This window comes from Cebidichthys violaceus, unplaced genomic scaffold, assembly GCF_023349555.1.
Source record: "Cebidichthys violaceus isolate CVI_PGR_0920_01 unplaced genomic scaffold, fCebVio1.0.p SCAF_10, whole genome shotgun sequence".
Taxonomy (NCBI): domain Eukaryota; kingdom Metazoa; phylum Chordata; class Actinopteri; order Perciformes; family Stichaeidae; genus Cebidichthys; species Cebidichthys violaceus.
The window spans coordinates 5,950,300-5,967,352 of record NW_027176263.1 but is presented as its reverse complement, the minus strand read 5'-3'; the positions used below and the strand labels follow the sequence as shown (position 1 = coordinate 5,967,352).

Genomic DNA, 17,053 nt, shown 5'->3' with positions numbered 1-17,053 from the left:
GTGTGTGTGTGTGTGTGTGTGTGTGTGTGTGACAGAGAGAGTACATTTTCTCAGTGCTGATGCCAGTAGAAGCCCGTTACACCAGACTGTTTTGAGCTAATAAAGTGAGTAGGCTTCATCACATAACTTTTTATGTGTGGACAAATGTTCAGGGCTGTTGAGCCTCTTAGTAAAAGAGGGGTAGAAGGTTTCTAAATGTATGAGAAAAACAACATGACTAAGAGGGTGACAATGTCTGCTATGAGTTTTGGTGGGTGTGTTTCTGACCAAAGAATGCATATTAGAGAGATTTATATTTAAAAAAGCTTGCCACAGTTTCTTTCTCTCTTTTTCTCTCACGTTAACTTGTTGTAGAGGAGGGGTTTTGTCACGGACAAGGGGTGGGAGGAGTTTCCTGAAGGCCACTGGGAGCCTCCCCCAGGGTTGTGATTGGCTGAGGCTGTTGTGAGCGAGTGCAGGGGAGGCCAGTAGAGAGGTGAGTGGTCTGGGTGCTTGCTAGGGGGCAGGCAGCCACTGAGAGCAGCTACCAATGCCTCTTAAAACCTAAGGTACTCCTCATTACAGCTACAGACTGATAGACAGCGAGCAGGGGAGGGCCGGCGACAGGTCTAAGAGAGGGAGAGGGAAGGAGAGTGAGAAATTGTGAACAGGGAAAGTTAGAAATAAGCAGTCCTGTGCTCACCTTTCCTTGACTGCTGCCTCCCTACTCCACTACCTGAGACACACATACACACACACACACACACACACACACACACACACACACACACACACACACACACACACACACAGGGAGGTGTTTCAGGGAGGCTTAGAGGGCTGACTCTGCAGGGAAGAAGGGAATTAAACACTTTGTTTTCAATCCACAGCGTCCATACTCAGGACAAAAAAAAGGGATTACAGCTCGTACGCCTGCCCCACTTGTTCCTCTCTTCACTCTGCGTTTTGTCTTCACTGAGCCACTTTGGAGACTTTGGATACAACCTTCTTGAATTGTTGGTTCGGGCTCAGAAAGGCATGGCACACGGACAAAAGAGCCCCAGGTGGGCATTAACCCAGGGCTCCTTCAGCTTGGCACTGGGTTTGTCGCTCTTCTCCCTCCTCCTCCTCTTCCTCACCGCCTCAGCCGCAGATGAGTACGACTACTACAGCTGGCAGTCGGACAACTTCCACAATGGCCGCTTCTACACCAAGCAGCCCCAGTGTGTGGACATACCAGCTGACCTGCGCCTGTGCCACAATGTGGGCTACAAAAAGATGAGGCTGCCCAACCTCCTGGACCACGAAACCATGCCAGAGGTCAAGCAGCAGGCGGGTAGCTGGGTACCCCTCCTGGCCAAACGGTGCCATGCTGATACCCAGGTCTTCCTGTGCTCGCTGTTTGCACCGGTGTGCCTGGACAGGCCCATCTATCCGTGCCGCTCGCTGTGTGAGGCCGTGAGGGACAGCTGTGCTCCAGTGATGGAGACCTATGGCTTCCCCTGGCCAGAGATGCTGACCTGTGACAAGTTTCCCATTGATAATGACCTCTGCATCCCCATGCAGTTCACTGGGAACCACGCGACCCAGCCACCAGGTAGGGCAGCTATGTGCACATACACACACTCCAACACACACCCTCATTCAAGCATACTCACACACAAAATGATTTACAAGCACATACAAGTTACTAGTCCACAATGGTGGAAGTAACTTTCATTTTAGAATGGACCTTAATTAAAGAAGTTGAATTTACTTGAGTTAGCTTGACATTTTGCACCACCCGTAATTTCAATGTTTTTACAAAACACTAAAAGTCAAGTGACAAGCTCAGTAACCACAATACAATCAATTCAAGTCAATACAAATTTTTTTAAATGTTTCCAGCATAAAAAGCGTGCTGTAGCTTGTTAGTATTCTGTCCAAAAATGATTTATATTGTGCAAATACCTTTTTAATCATTAATATATGTGCATTTTAGCAAGCAATATCAATATCAAGTATTTTAAATAGGTTCAAAAATAAACTCTTGTCATAAAAAATAAAAAAGAATTACTGCTATGACCTGTGTTGTGCAGACACAAATCCAAAAATAAAAAAATAGTTTGTCTCTGCTTTGTAAATTCCGGGACTCTCGCTAACAACATTACTAAGACAGATGAGTGTTTAAGAGCCTGCAGAGTCAGAAACAGTGAGAGCCCAAAGACGGCTGTGAGGCTCATGTGGTTTCCCCACGCAGCGAATGATGACAGATGAAAGTTTAAGTGAGAGACTAACCAGAGTCGGTATGAGAGACAAGAGGAGGAAGAGGCTACAGGGGAAAGTTATTGAGTAAGTGGACAGTTCAGGACGGCTCCCTGCCATGTGCACCAGCCTCAGGGAGGGACGGAGACAGACTGAGGGAGAGAGACAGGAGACTGAGAGTCTCCGACAGCCAGATCGCTCACCGAGTCAAGATTAATGGACTGTTATGTTAAACACATCTTAACTGAAAAGGTGACACACACTCACGTGCATACACACATACACACTTTTATCAGCAGACATCCAGCACCAGCTAATCAATCAAACAACTGAGTGAATGAAGAATTTCTTATTTCAAAGCTGCCATGCATGCAAATTCCAAGTTAGTCTGCAAAGTGTCAATACATGTACAAATAGACCCAAGATGGATAAAATAAGAAGAAAAATTGCTTCTCTGGTGTTTCTGTAAAAAATATTATATAATTGTTCACAGTCAGCAAGTAAGAGAACAGACATATGGGCGAATAGTGAGCTGTGAAAGAGTGAGAGGGAACTACATAGAGAGCAAAAAAGTGTATGTGTGTGTGTGTGTGTGTGTGTGTGTGTGTGTGTGTGTGTGTGTGTGTGTGTGTGTGTGTGTGTGTGTGCACTGTGACTACTTAAGCAGCCTTTTCACAAAAGCAGTCAGCGCTGAGAGGGGGAGAGAGGGAGTTGATGAGAGTCTTTAGACAGTGGAGGGGGACAGTCCCCACTGTGTCCCAGCCCGCTAGGCCTTTGTTGGGTCTGGCAGCCAGCAGGCCAATTAGCTAGAAGGCCAATTACCGAGCTCCCACTAATTAGCCGACATGACGGGACAAGAGAGGCAGGCGGAGAATGGGAATGGCTGAAGTCTGATTGTCCCTGAGAGAGCCGAATGGAGAGAAGTGAAAGGTGAGGGAAGCGGGAGAGTAAAGAGAGGCAGACAGAGTGTAGAATAGGAGAAAAGCTGCTTCCTGCAGCACAAAAGTGTCTGCCTCCCTGCTTTCAATAAGGGCTTGAGGAAAATGGTTTATTATTCCCATTATTACACTGCCTTTATCGCAATTTCTCATCTACTTTGGTTAAAATGTTCCTGTGTGGTAATATTTCACTTGATATTTCACATATAGTAAATGTGTTTTCCTTAACTTGATATATACAAAATGTACTAAAGCACTCAAAATGAAAGCCAATAATGCCAAAACATCATTTTAGTCCCGTCAATCATAAATTGTGTGATATATCTTTTTATCAATAATGTTTGCAGCATACTGATATCTGTAAATCGTTTCAGGATTCTCTGGTGAATTCATGCCGTGCTGACTTGTTCCATTAGGGAAAATGGCTGTTCTGTTTTTGTAGGACGAGAATCAACTATGTGACACTTTGGCTTTGCAGAGCCATAACTCATTCTCTTACATGCTCTCTGAGAAGGAGGCGGCTTAAACTTCATCTGTCACCTCATCATACAGGCAACTGTTTGTTGATCCTATCTAATCTAATAATGACTGGAGTAGGTCTTTGCAGTTCAGCAATTTCATGCAGAGAGAAAAAAGACAAAATGTGTTAAATCAAACGTTTAAAGAATAAATCAAAAATAGAATATTGGTGAAGTTTAACAATTTGATTTGAAAGATTTGCTTGTATATGTGTGTTTGTATGTGTGTGTGTGTGTGTGTGTGTGTGTGTGTGTTTGTGTGTGTGTGTGCGTGTGTGTGTCAGAGTGTGTGTTTGAAACTGAGAGTGAACCCATATCACTTCTAGCCTGAAGGCTCAGTCACTGACATTTTGTTAAGAATCAGAGTTTCTCAGATGTGCCGATGAGGCCATCCTAAGGACAAGCTTTTGGCTCTAAAACAAACCACACACACACCAACACACACACACACACACACACACACACACACACACACACACACACACACACACACACACACACACACACACACACACACAAACACAGCCAGCAATGATAAAAAGGAAATTCAGCTTAGAAGAAGAGTTTCCTGGGAACCGTCTGAACATGAATGATTCTCCTCACACAGGATCAAATGAGTTCTCTTGTGGTAATTCAGGTGAATCTTGGGGACTTGGATCAATCACAGGTATTAAGCACTGCTCTCCCTGTCCGGGAGGCCCTGTTGCTATCTGAGCTATTCTGCAATTACATGATATAGCACGGTTCGAGGACTCCTGTGGAAACTAACGGTACAGAGTCAGATTCACTTTCCACCACTCTGTCATGGCCAAAACTGAGAGAAACACCACCGCCACCTGAGCTTAGGTTGTGTGTATGGATGATTTTTGGCCTGTGTGTGTGTGTGTGTGTGTGTGTAAGAGAGGCCCATGGGGTGTGATTATGTGAAACACAAGTCTGTAGATATAATACCAGGGAAGACAAGCAGACTGCTGACAAAAGAGGGCTCAGGCATCCAGGGAGCCAAAAAGGCCAGCTGAGCTCAGTCTGTCTGGCAGAGCACAGTTAGTGCTGCCCATCAACTCCACCTTATTCAAGGATGCTTCCTTTAGCTGCTGCCAGCATCAGCAAATCAACAGTTATGACAGATGTAGGTAGTTTTCTGCACCGTCTGTTTAAGTGCATGGGGTAAACTACATCACTCACACTGCGTGTTTCTGCAAAAAATGCTTTTCAAGACAATATGTACGTTGTCCAGTGAAAGTCGTTGAAATTGCATGGTGTGAAAGATATTGTCTGTCCTCGCCGTACTCATTGATGCGGCTAGTGTAAGTTACAACTGTGCTAAAGGTGACAGGCAGCGCTGTCAGGTCCCCAGCAGCACAATGGGTGCTACTCATGTGGGCCTGGCCGATATATGAAAGGGAAAATGTGATCCAATGCTCTGTGCATGGAAGACTGCCTCGGCCTTTTGAGGAAGTATTTTCTCTTCTGTATAGGATTCCTACAGATGCGAGGAGCGTGCTGTGTTTTCGGGGCCCCGGGGGCTGCCTGTGGGCCATGTTTAAGTCCTCCTCTGTCTGTCTGCATGCCGCATTTAAACAGATGTTAGGCCCTCCGACATAAATCACACGCTGCATTTCATCTCCGGCACAGTACCGTTTTATGTCATAAGTGTTGCTGCTCGTAACTTAAAAGGTCCAAATGAGGCATGGGATAGTGACCCGCGCATACTTTCTTGCAACAACAAAAAAAAAGGCACTGTGACGCTCCAGCTGCATTGGACGAGGCACAAGACACGGCCGGCGGTTCGGATGATGATATTAATAGATCTGGTTGTCTTTTGAATGAAGCTATGTATGTGAAGGTGACGGGCTGTGAAATTGATTTTAAGCCAATTTGTGAAATGTTACAAACATAAAATGTGATTTACAGCGCTTGTGTTCCAAGAGAATGTTTGAGAGGAATGAGAAGAATCTTGGAAGTCACGTATTGACAAAGGACGAGATGTTTCTGCACATTTAGTCCCTTAGAGGTGACCAAAATCATGTTGTTGAAACTACAAAATTACTACTAATTAGAGAAATAATTTCACATAGATGCACAATGGAAATTCTTTATGGGGCCTTCTTTTCCAAAGGTATGTCATCATTTGATGAATTTGTTGCATTTTGTTGTGTTCAATCAGCCTTTCTAGATTTAAAAAATACGATGGAAAACCAGGTTATGTGAAAGAGAGGAGAAAAGAGTAAGAGGGTGGACAAGAGAAAAAAGATAGAGCAGGGGAAGGAGACTGAAATGGAGAAAGTGATATTAACCTCAGAGCTATGACTAAGTGAAGCTGTGTAGTTAAATTACTGGACTCTTGCCGTACGTCATTTCTACTCTGGCTCGCTGTTTGAAGATTAACAGCAGGCCTCTCCAACAGACCACCTCCCTGCTCAAACTACTCCCATCATCCTTTTCCTCTTACCCTCAATCATCGAATCCCAACCGCCTCATCCTCCAGAACAACAGCTCTAAAAGACAATACCATAACATTGGTCACTGTGAATGTAAACATTGAAGTTTCTGTGATTAAGTCCATAACCCAGCATGCAGATGACGAAAAGCAGCACACAAGAGGCAGTCAGGTCCAAAGTCAACCAAAGCAAAACATAATTTTCACAAGGCAAAAAATTCCTAAACTGCTTGAGCTGATGGCAAATTACATAAATGACCTAATGTCAAAATATTTGCTGGGTAGAAATGTGTCCAGGAAAAAAAAACACACACCAAGCCTCACAGCAGTGAATCCCATCAAAACATGACGTTGATTCCCCCGACGGAGAGCAGACCGTGATGTGGGCAGTCGTCACTTAATTGATTTCTCAACGAAATTCAAATGGTGGTTTTTCGGTCCAAGCTCAACTAAGTTTCATGGAGGGTCTGCTTTCTCCTGACACATGCTCTGGCATCAATGTAACTGGGCCTCCTGCCAACATACCACCCCTGTGAAACCAGAATGAATTACCGTGGAGTCTGAATAAGACGTAACAGCTTCAAGGGAATCATTCAAAACAGACAAATCCAGAGTTTTGGCATCTCTTGCTCCGAGTGTGTGTGTGTGTGTGTGTGTGTGTGTGTGTGTGTGTGTGTGTGTGTGTGTGTGTGTGTGTGTGTGTGTGTGTGTTTCCGAGCTCTTGTCCCAGTCTTCATGTCAGCACCAGACAATTAAGAGGCCTGACCCTGTAGGCCTCGCAGGTCTCCTGCCTGTGAATGCATGGGAACCCTCAGAGGAGAAAAAAACTGGCAGTTACTCTACAAGAACATGGTTCAACTCCCTCTGACACACACACATACGAGCACATACACACATACATACACTCAGTGGTGGTAAGGGGGTTCACCTCCCCACGACCCGAGCAGCGAAGCATGCTAAACTTTGACCCCTCTCATTATCTGCCCAGACGCTGAGGTTTGGAATGGGGTGATAACCTTTGACCCTTGACTTTTAACCCAGGGGCCTGGGCTGGACTGTGCTAGAATTATCATATGTGTGTGTGTAAGTGTGAGACACACATTAAAAAAAAGAGAGGGGGGAGAGATCTGGACATATTTTGGATATTGTGGTTAGTGAATGACAGAAATATTTAGCTCCGCCATTAGCAAACGTCACAAAAAAAGACTGCTTCTGATATTTAACTGCCCTGTAGGTGTATATATGTGGTGTGGGGTAGATGTATATGCCACATCCTTCTCTCCCTGACCATTTCTAATATTATACCTTGTTCTACTGACTGGCCCAAGGCTCTGGACTGATGTTGGATGTGTATTGCTACAACAGCCCTTCAGGGATTACATGGAGTTTATGTAGTAATTGTCATAATAAAGTTTTATATTGAAGAGCCTTTGGAGAAAATTGCAAGGCAGTATGAAGCATGTCTGAGTGTGTTTGTATTTCTGAGAAAGAAGAGGTTGAGGGCTTGAACGCAAGGTTTTTAAGTGGCAGATTGAGGTAAGGAAAAATGTTTGATTAAGTCAAAGTTTCATGATAAATTAACATATTTCCATACGTTTCTGCTGTAGAAATAAGCAAGATTCTCCGGTAAACAAATAAAAAAGACTTCATGTAGGGCCTGTACTTCTCTCTCATGTTGAATGGGTGCACAATAACAACAATCAAGTTTCAAATCAAAGTCAGTGAGGCTAAACATGCTTTTGAGCAAAGCAGGCATGACCATAAATGTTGAGTTAAAAATAAACTGGACTTGGTGCTTCGGTTTCTTCTTGCCGTTTCACAATGTGTGGTTGCTGTGTGGCCTAAGTGCTGGCTGCGTCTGTGTACTGAATCACTTTTCACCATGTTCAGCTGCTCCTGCTGCAGCATTTACCTTCCTGTACAGCCAAGACCACGCCTGCACCACTAAAATATACAAGTGCCAGAATAAAAACATTTCGTCCAGTATAATTGCAGGGCAAACATCAGTCAGCCTGCTGGACCGTGTCTTCGCTCGGCAGCAAATAGCCTCTGACAAGAGGGGGGGGGGCTGCAAATAAGTGCCTCAAAAGTGCTCAGGGCTTAACGATTTCATACCAACGCGGCTTTGGTTTTGGTGACTGCACTTGACTAACAACGACCTCAACTCAGCCGTTAGATATTAGCTAATCTGGCCATAAAAGAACCATATGAAATGTGATTAGGTTTAGTTTCTAATGACAAATTATTTTTCTGTCCCCTCAGTGTCGAAGGTGTGCCCTCCGTGTGACAATGAGCTGAAAGCAGACAACATAATGGAGCATTACTGCGCCAGTGACTTTGGTAAGTAACATCGTTAAGTATGAGCTAGATAGTAACATACAGGAGAGCAGAGGCAGTGTAAAGCACAGCAGGGCCTTTATTGTCTTCTTTAGTCAGAAGAAAACTACAGCTCCAACACTCATCGCCTGCAGGCGACACAAAAGTTAAAACTGCAGAAAATTTTACCTTGCCTGTAGGTGGCGACATCGGCTGCTAAACTGCTGTTGCAATTTTTCTTTCAAAGTGGCAAAGGTTAGCTTCATGTTATGTTGAACAACCTCCACTTGTGGAGAATCTGCTGCCCACTATACGTGAAGAAGTGAGTTTGTGAGTGACAAGCCAGCCTCAGAGCAGACACAGGATTCACTGTGCAACAATGAAGACAGAATGTTTTTCACCAGCCTTAATTAGGAGTTTCAAGTCTGTTTCACATCAATAATGAAATGAAGGGAATCAAAAATGAAAGCGTTTGAGGAGAAGCTATTTAAAAGCTGAGATATGTGTCTACCTATTACCAGTATTCTGATAATATTACAGTGTGGAGGACAGCAAAAGTCCTATAGCAAAATAAATAGCAGGACTTCTGTCAAATAACTCATACACTTGCACAGAATTGTCAATAAAAACATCCATCAAGATTAAAATATTATGCACACAGTTCTTTGTTAGCTACTGTACGCCTTAGCTTCAAAAGACAAACATGATACTTACACCAATGCCAACAACACTGAAAGGTTACTTTGTTGGTGCACATAAAAATAATAAGTATTGGGCTTTATGATTTTTTTTCATTACATATTTATATTTCAGTCTCTTTCGATAACTCATATGTTCCGTTAAACTATATGCTTGCAGGTATTTGTAGAAAATATTCTAAATGAGCACAGACATGAGTGAGCAGAAAACACATTAATTTGCACTATTCCCTCTGCTAGCATAAGCCTTTTCATCTCATAAAGTGATACATTAATATAATGGCTTCCAGTCCCAGATGTCCATTCAACACCATTTTTTAAACTTTCTACTTTAGTCCAGTTTCACCACAGTAATGAGCTGCATAGGGAGCCAGAACCGTATTCTATTATTTCTGCTCATCAAGGCTTTTGGCCCATTGTACTCAATGGAAGCAGAACTTCTGCTCGCATGGACTACTGCCCCATTCTTTAGAGTTAATGATAAACTTCTCTCTACTTTCTCCAGTCATACAATTCTGAGTATTGAACAAGAAATGGAGACAAAAAAACTCATAAAATTGGGAGACTCGTGAAGAACATGGCTTATGATTCTGAACAGATTAGTGAGATATTGTAACTAAAAATGAAATGTGGCCAGACTGGTTCTGCAAAACCATATTTCTATGCTGAAGTGTCCCACAGAAGAAATATCTGCAGTTTAAAAGAGACGAGGAAGAAGTTTCGTAAACTTTTTTCTGGCCATCACCCACACCTATGACTAAACAAAACACGACCCACTATAAATAATGAATTAATATACGGCCACACATCACATCCAACAACAACAACAACAATAAAATACATCTTTGTGCACATCGCTCACACTATGAGCTGCAGCCAAAACGTAGAGTCATCACCCATAATTAATCCCGACGCTACCTATATTTATTTGTCTGATTAATTTTAGGATTACATATCTCAATCCTCCAACATGAGGTTTTAGCGATCAGATGCTTTTCATTAGAATGAAACATTGTTAATGTGAAAGCAGATAGTGAGCCAAAGACAGACATTTTATTGGCTATTAATAATGTATGTGGCTGGATGAGGGTGAGTATCAAAGTCAAGATAACCGTGATGTATGGATCTGGAGATCAAGGCAAGAATGAATCGACAATTTTATTCTATAGGGTGATAGCTGATTACAGCTTGATCTCACGCCTCATGAATCTTGTAGCCTATTCATCTTCGGACACCGTTTGCCCTCAGAGCATCTTTGCTCTTCGTGTTTTATTACAAAATAAACTACTTTTGATGTCTGATCCCTCCACATTCCTTGCTGCACCATCCTGCAGCCTAACACAAATGACAAGTGTAGAAAAGAAAGAGGTCGGGCAGGGCATGAACGCGAAGCCTACACCTGGATGCTAGGGGAGGTTGCCTGATTTAGCTTAAAGAAAACCTGTTTCTCCTCAAAATGACTGCACACTTCTCTCTCCTTCTCTTCCTCTACACCCCTTCTGCTCACTTTAAAGAAAGTGAGCTTGTATAAAGAAGTGGGCACAGCTTGTCACAAGGATACTGGCCAGGCTGCACAGTGGGGCCCATTGCATATGAGTGGGCATTCAACATGAATCAGGGAGGGCAATTATTCTATCCTTCCTATCTATACTGAACACACACATGAATGCATTCATTCAACAACAAAAAACACACACACACACACACACACACTGAGGCACGCAAATGCGCCACACAAACACACACCCTCAGTGAAGGAGCTGGATGTGAATCAGGATGGGGATGAGAGGCAACTCAACACACACATACCTTATTGAACATGCTATCGCTTCGCATGTACTGTATACGTATCAGAGCGTACCAAGGGATGTTTATACAGGGGAGAAGTGAAATGGCGATCTTCCAACAGGCTTGGGTACATAGCGATGCTTCATACCAACCTCTCGCCTTTGCACGGCCAATGATTAATTTCACCTGTCAAAACGTTCCCCGAGAGAATTCCTCTCTCAAATGCTTGGCAGTTCAATTTTTTGATCTTTCACATGTTAAACTCATAAACAGGAGGCTCGCGGGAGACGCAAGTTAGTACTTCATGAAGTTGATAAACCAGAGTTTGCTGTAACTAAACTCCTTGTTTGCTAAAAACAGTGTACAAAGGGTTATCTGCTCTCTATTTTGTTCTGTAATGTACGCACAAAGTAAGCACAATATCTCAATGGAGGAGCATGAGATGTAAAACAATTATTACAACCAAGTGTTACGTAGAAAATGATATGAAGAATGAGACCAAAAAGGATGATACTAAAGTGATTCAATACAGATAGAAGCATTGCGATGTTAGAACAAGTGCTTTACACTGAGAGAGTGTTAAGTCCAAAAACTATTTGACTTGACATGGAGTTCTAACCTTTCAGTACTCCCTAAAGGCTTAATTTGACTTGAAACTTGAAAGTAAAAACATGGAAGCCTCATGATTTGATGTGAAAAATCCTTTAACAATAAAAAAGACAGCACCAGACAGACCTTGCAAGTTTTAATTATAGGCCTATGTTCTGAAAGGACTTTGTCTCAGTTATATAACAAACATGTTCAACCCAATGTGAGGGAAAAATGTTTGACTGTCATGTCATTTAATGATCAGCATTCAGATATCTGAAAGACTTGAAATTTGCTTAAAATGACTTGTGACTTAGACTCACGCTCAAGGGCTTAAGACTTGACTTCAACTTGCATGAAAAACTGGTTGTAACTCCAAAAAAATGGCCTCCTTTTCATTTATGGGTTTTCCCCAAGTCAGACACACAAGCATACACAGGATGCAGTTTTTATACGCTACAGGAGAGTTTAAATAATGATACTCAGGAGAGGTGTAAAATACTTCAGCTGCGTCTTTGGCACAGCAGTGCTGGTTTGCAGGAAGAAGAAATGTCACAGCTGCTCAAAGTAGAAAGAAACAGGGGAATCAGAATGACACATTAACAGCTTCTGGGTGTAAATATCTGTTTTATAGAATAAAATAAAGACCTAAAAATATCTCTCCCTCTCTTCTCCCTCAGCCCTCAAGATGAAAATCAAGGAGGTGAAGAAAGAGAAGGGTGACAGGAAGCTGATTGCAGCACAAAAGAAGAAGAAAGTGTTGAAGCAGGGTGTGCTGAGGAAGAAGGACCTGAAGAAACTGACCCTGTACATCAAGAATGGCGCCAACTGCCCGTGTGCCCAGCTCGACAGCCTGGGCTCCAATTTCCTCATCATGGGCCGCAAAGTGGACCAGCAACTGCTGCTCATGTCCATTCACAAGTGGGACAAGAAGAGCAAGGAGCTTAAGTTCGCCATCAAGTACATGAAGTCTCATCAGTGTCCCACCTACCACACCGTCTTCCAGTGACGTGGCTCGCTTTGCACGATCCGCTATTGCTCCCCACATTCCACCCTGTTCCACGTAGATCCAAAGTCTGTGTCCCTGAACCCCAGATCCCTGCAAAATCTCTTACCAGCACCGCAACATAGGGTTAGCAGGGCAGCCAAGCTTTTATTTTCTCAGCTTTAACATGAATCAAGTTGTCAAGGGGGTCGTCCTGATCTGCTTAGATGAATCAGACATGTTAATGTTGGAGAGGGGGAAAGCTGCACACTCTGCAGCTCCCTTCTAACAATAAAAACCCCAAAGAAACCACACATTTTATAACAATTTGGAAGAAAAACAGACATTTTGATCTAAGCCCGCAATTTAATGGAATCTTCCTTAATAATTTTACTTTTCTCTTCTGATGTAGTAAAACAAATCACTTGTATGATATCTTACAGAAACTTTATCAAGACAGTGGCATTAGGAAATGTGAATCTAAAGATTTGAGGTCAACATGTTTGATAATGTAATGATTCCAGACGGACAGAATGGGGAGGGAGCCGAGTGGGAAAGCAGGGTTTGATTCAGTGTAAAAAAGAGCTGAGAGAAATGACACGCTACAGTTCATGTGGGCTGTGCAATGAGTGCCCAGAAAAAACATCAAAGCAAAGACATGTAGATGATCCACTTAAACGTATGTTCTAATAATGTAAAAAGTAGGTAATTCAGATGAATACTAGATGATTAGGAAACTGGGCTTTTTTCTTTTATCCCTGCTGGGAAAGAAGACCAATGAAACGAGACAGACTGGAGGACTGGATGATGCTTCAACTGACATTGTACAGCAACATTTTTTGTGGCCTGAAAGAGGGAAACTTGAATATTTTTTTGCTTTTTCAATTGGAGAGCGAAGGAGGTAAAGGCAGAGAAGACATCTTCCTGAAAACAAGTGGAGAAAGAAAGAGAGAGAAAGAGACTCTGGACAGAACCAACGATGTTGGGTTGATAAGTCTCTGGTACTCGCTGTTTTTCACTATCACTCTTCAAATGTTTATTTGTTTTGTACTTACATTTTTTAATTTGCTTCAGTTAAACCTTTATTGTATGAGAGCAGCAATCATACATAGCACCTAAATTCACTGTTGCCGTAGCAGTAAAAGATGAAGATTTAACTTTGACAATATTTTCTAATCAGTTAACCTGTAAGTACTGTAGTTCTGCTACTGAAATACATCTTTGTTTTACAAAAAAAGAAAATGAATAAAATATATTTGAAATTTTTATAAAGAATCTTTCTTTAAAATGTGTCATTTCTTTATTATTATTACGATTAAACCACAAAGTGTGCACTCATCAATCTTTTTCTGCTTTCATCACAAAATGTTCAACAGATAAGTGCACACTTACACACACTGACATAATAAATTCAGTTTTTATTTGATTCCATATAGAGCTACATACCCTCCTGGGTCTGTGTGACGCTTATTAGTTTAATTTTTCAATACAAAATAGAAAAGCAATTAAATAAATGTTCACATTTGACCGATTAAATTGTTCCCACCAGCATCAGATGTAGTCATGGAAAGGAAACTCCCTAGTTTTCATTTTTTATTTTCCTTTGATCAATCCAACAGTCCAAACAATACAAAAGCTTCTTCTTTTGTTCTAATTTACATTGATCTAAAGAACATTAAATACATTTTTTGGCAATTTCATTTTATTTTGACGATGTTGATATTCCAAAAAAAAACAAGGGTACATAGAGGACTGCGAGAGTCCACATGGTCTGCCTTGCACCTTAACTTCTCCTTTCAGAGGGGAAGAAGAGGTGAAACCTCAGTTATGCTCTGTGCGATGCCAAAATCTTCCAGGTCCTCACTGAGCACAGCTTCACACAAAGCCTGGACTACAAAAGTACCAGTAATTATTGTTAGAGTGAAGGGGTGACGCAGACAGACAGCAGGCTGCAATGTATCCGACCAGCTTTATCGAAACCACTCAGACCTTAATCACTTCAGACTAATTCACTGCAATAAAACCATTTGGCTACACATTTAGAACATTTAGTTTGTTCTCCAAAATAAAAGACGGATCACAGTAAAATAGTAGTATTGACACAGTAAAATGTTTATTGTCTTCGTCCCATATTTCCCGAAATGTGGAGACTTTTGGAGAGTGCTTGAAGCATGAACGCCAGTAGAGTGATGACCTATTTCCAGCTGATTGTGGAGATAGTGGACACTCTGTCTCTAGACTGTGGAATGTCAGAAACAAGAGGGGAAATGGGTCGCCGGCCTCTATTGGAGACCACAAAACCTACAAATTCTCTGTGGACGAGCTAGAAATTCAGATACAGGTGGAGATGCCTTTGTTGGAAAGTGTTGACCAGAGTTGAATCAGCTCTCATGTAGCAGATTACATGCAGCTTAGAGGAAAACAATGAGCAGATTTCATAAAACAAGACATGGTAAATCAGTGAACTCAAAGTGGTAGAAGACCCCAAAAAAAAAAGGAGTTAAGGTGAAAAAGGAGATGAGGGAGAAACTTGGCTCCGTACCACAGACACCCATCAGCACCTCCTCAAAGGTCACTTAGTAAAGTTAATGAGGGCCTGATGAGGGACCAGCGACACACACACACAGACACACACACACACACACACACACACACACACACACACACACACACACATACACACACGCACACACACACACACACACACACACGCGCACACACACACACACACACACACACACACACACACACACACACACAAAAGACACACGTAGTGGGAAAAATATGACTACAAGCTCAGTCATATTGTCTCACTTTCCTCCAACGAGACCACCATTTAAACAAGCATCAGAATCAACAAACATACATGTATTATATGACACGGCTTGGTCCAGAAAAGTAGTGCAGAAAGAGCATCACCCGCCCCACACACACACACACACACACACACACACACACACACACACACACACACACACACACACATACTGATATATCCTTCTGATGCTCGCACACACACAAACTGTAGAATAATGGCCACATTGTCCGTTTTAATTGCAGTGCGCTGATAAGCAGCACCTTTTCACAGCTGAATAGTGGCCGTCTGTCTGGCTTTCCCCTGCACACTCACACACTGTTGAAAATATTCATTCTAACACAATATCATATACCGTTCATTCCAGGAGTTCATGTTTTTCATTTAACTTTCCTGCATCCACCCACTTGTTCTACTTAGGTCAGTGAATTTCAACATTTTTCCATTTTTCCATAACTTCTTCTGTTTTAAACCCAGAGAGAGTGTGTGTGTGTGTGTGTGTGTGTGTGTGTGTGTGTGTGTGTGTGTGTGTGTGTGTGTGTGTGTGTGTGTGTGTGTGTGTGGATTTTTTAATTTTTAAAAAAATGTTTTTTTCTAGTGTGAAGAAGTTAATTTGGTAAATGAGCTAATGAAGCCTAAATGTGTGTAGTGTAAAATCACATTTACGGTACATTTTCATACATACCAAGACTGAAACCAGTGGCTGTAAAACACTGATCTCTTCCAGTAATCTCAAACCTCAAGTCAATGAAAGAACAACAAATATCCAGTGATCCAATATTCAATATTAGATTTTGTAACTTCCCTATGGGTGGAGAGAGACTGGAAGAAAGCCCTCACTTTTTGATTCTGGGCAAGAGACAACAAAAAGCCCGACAGTTACTGATGTTTTGAACTTCATTGTCTTGGACAAGGCGTTGGCCATTGGCAACATATTACATTTTTCTTAAAACAAGTAAAAAGAAACTCAAATTATTACAAACTAATTTAGAAAAAAAAAGATTCTTTTATTACTTTCTGGACAATGTGACTTTATCATGAGAAGATGAGATGATAGATTTTTTTTATCTTCTTTTAACTTAAATTAAATGAATGCAGACCTGAACGCACACTCACACCAGTGAGAACGTGAACATGCAACCACATGCTCATACACCCGTGAATCAGATTTGACAAGTTTACCACAACAGAAAGAGACTATTGTATAACTTCCAAGAGGGTCTATTAGTTGTAGCATGCCTCTCATACCCACCACACAAGGTACCATTAAAACAGCATTAGACAGAAAGCCAACATCCTGGTCTGAACCACCAGACCACCAGACCACCTGTCTACAGGAAGAGTGGACGGAGAGAGTTGGACATTAGAAGAACAGAGTGACAGAGGGTGGAAACAGCCAGACGTGGACAGAAGGACTGTACTGGCACAGAGCATTGGCCTGCCTTGCTCAGTAAAACGCATTAAAGATGGAGTGTTACGTTGTGTGTGTGTTTGCTGATGTGCGTAAGTATGCCGTGTAGACTCCCTTTAAAAGGCCTCGAGCATGCCAAGGAAACATTTTCTCACTATAATAAAGTCAGAGAAACGTTCTGCTTGTGGTACAAATAGTGAGAAGGCCGCTTTCCATAACATTGCTCTCATTTGCATTCTTGCCCGAGCAAAAAAAAAAAAAAAAAAAGCCAGTTTCAGCTATCTGAGAAACCTTTAAGTAATTTCTCAGTCATGATGAATATGAATGATAATA

General features: G+C 42.0%; 1 protein-coding gene across 1 annotated transcript; it reads left to right on the top strand.

Moving 5' to 3' along the window:
- The first annotated feature begins 527 nt into the window (after window positions 1-527).
- sfrp5 (secreted frizzled-related protein 5) lies at window positions 528-13,763 on the top strand. The gene is made up of 3 exons (XM_068722399.1): window positions 528-1,576; window positions 8,382-8,459; window positions 12,190-13,763. Exons 1-3 carry the CDS (start codon window positions 1,018-1,020, stop codon window positions 12,516-12,518), a joined length of 966 nt encoding a protein of 321 aa, XP_068578500.1. The 5' UTR covers window positions 528-1,017; the 3' UTR covers window positions 12,519-13,763.
- The last annotated feature ends 3,290 nt before the right edge of the window (window positions 13,764-17,053 follow it).

What these genes read in the sequence shown, in the direction of transcription:
- sfrp5 (XM_068722399.1), top strand. Translation starts at nt 1,018, where the DNA reads ATGGCACACGGACAAAAGAGCCCCAGGTGGGCATTAACCCAGGGCTCC. An exon ending in CCACGCGACCCAGCCACCAG is followed by an intron (nt 1,577 to 8,381) that starts GTAGGGCAGCTA and finishes CTGTCCCCTCAG; the next exon opens with TGTCGAAGGTGTGCCCTCCG. An exon ending in TTACTGCGCCAGTGACTTTG is followed by an intron (nt 8,460 to 12,189) that starts GTAAGTAACATC and finishes CTTCTCCCTCAG; the next exon opens with CCCTCAAGATGAAAATCAAG.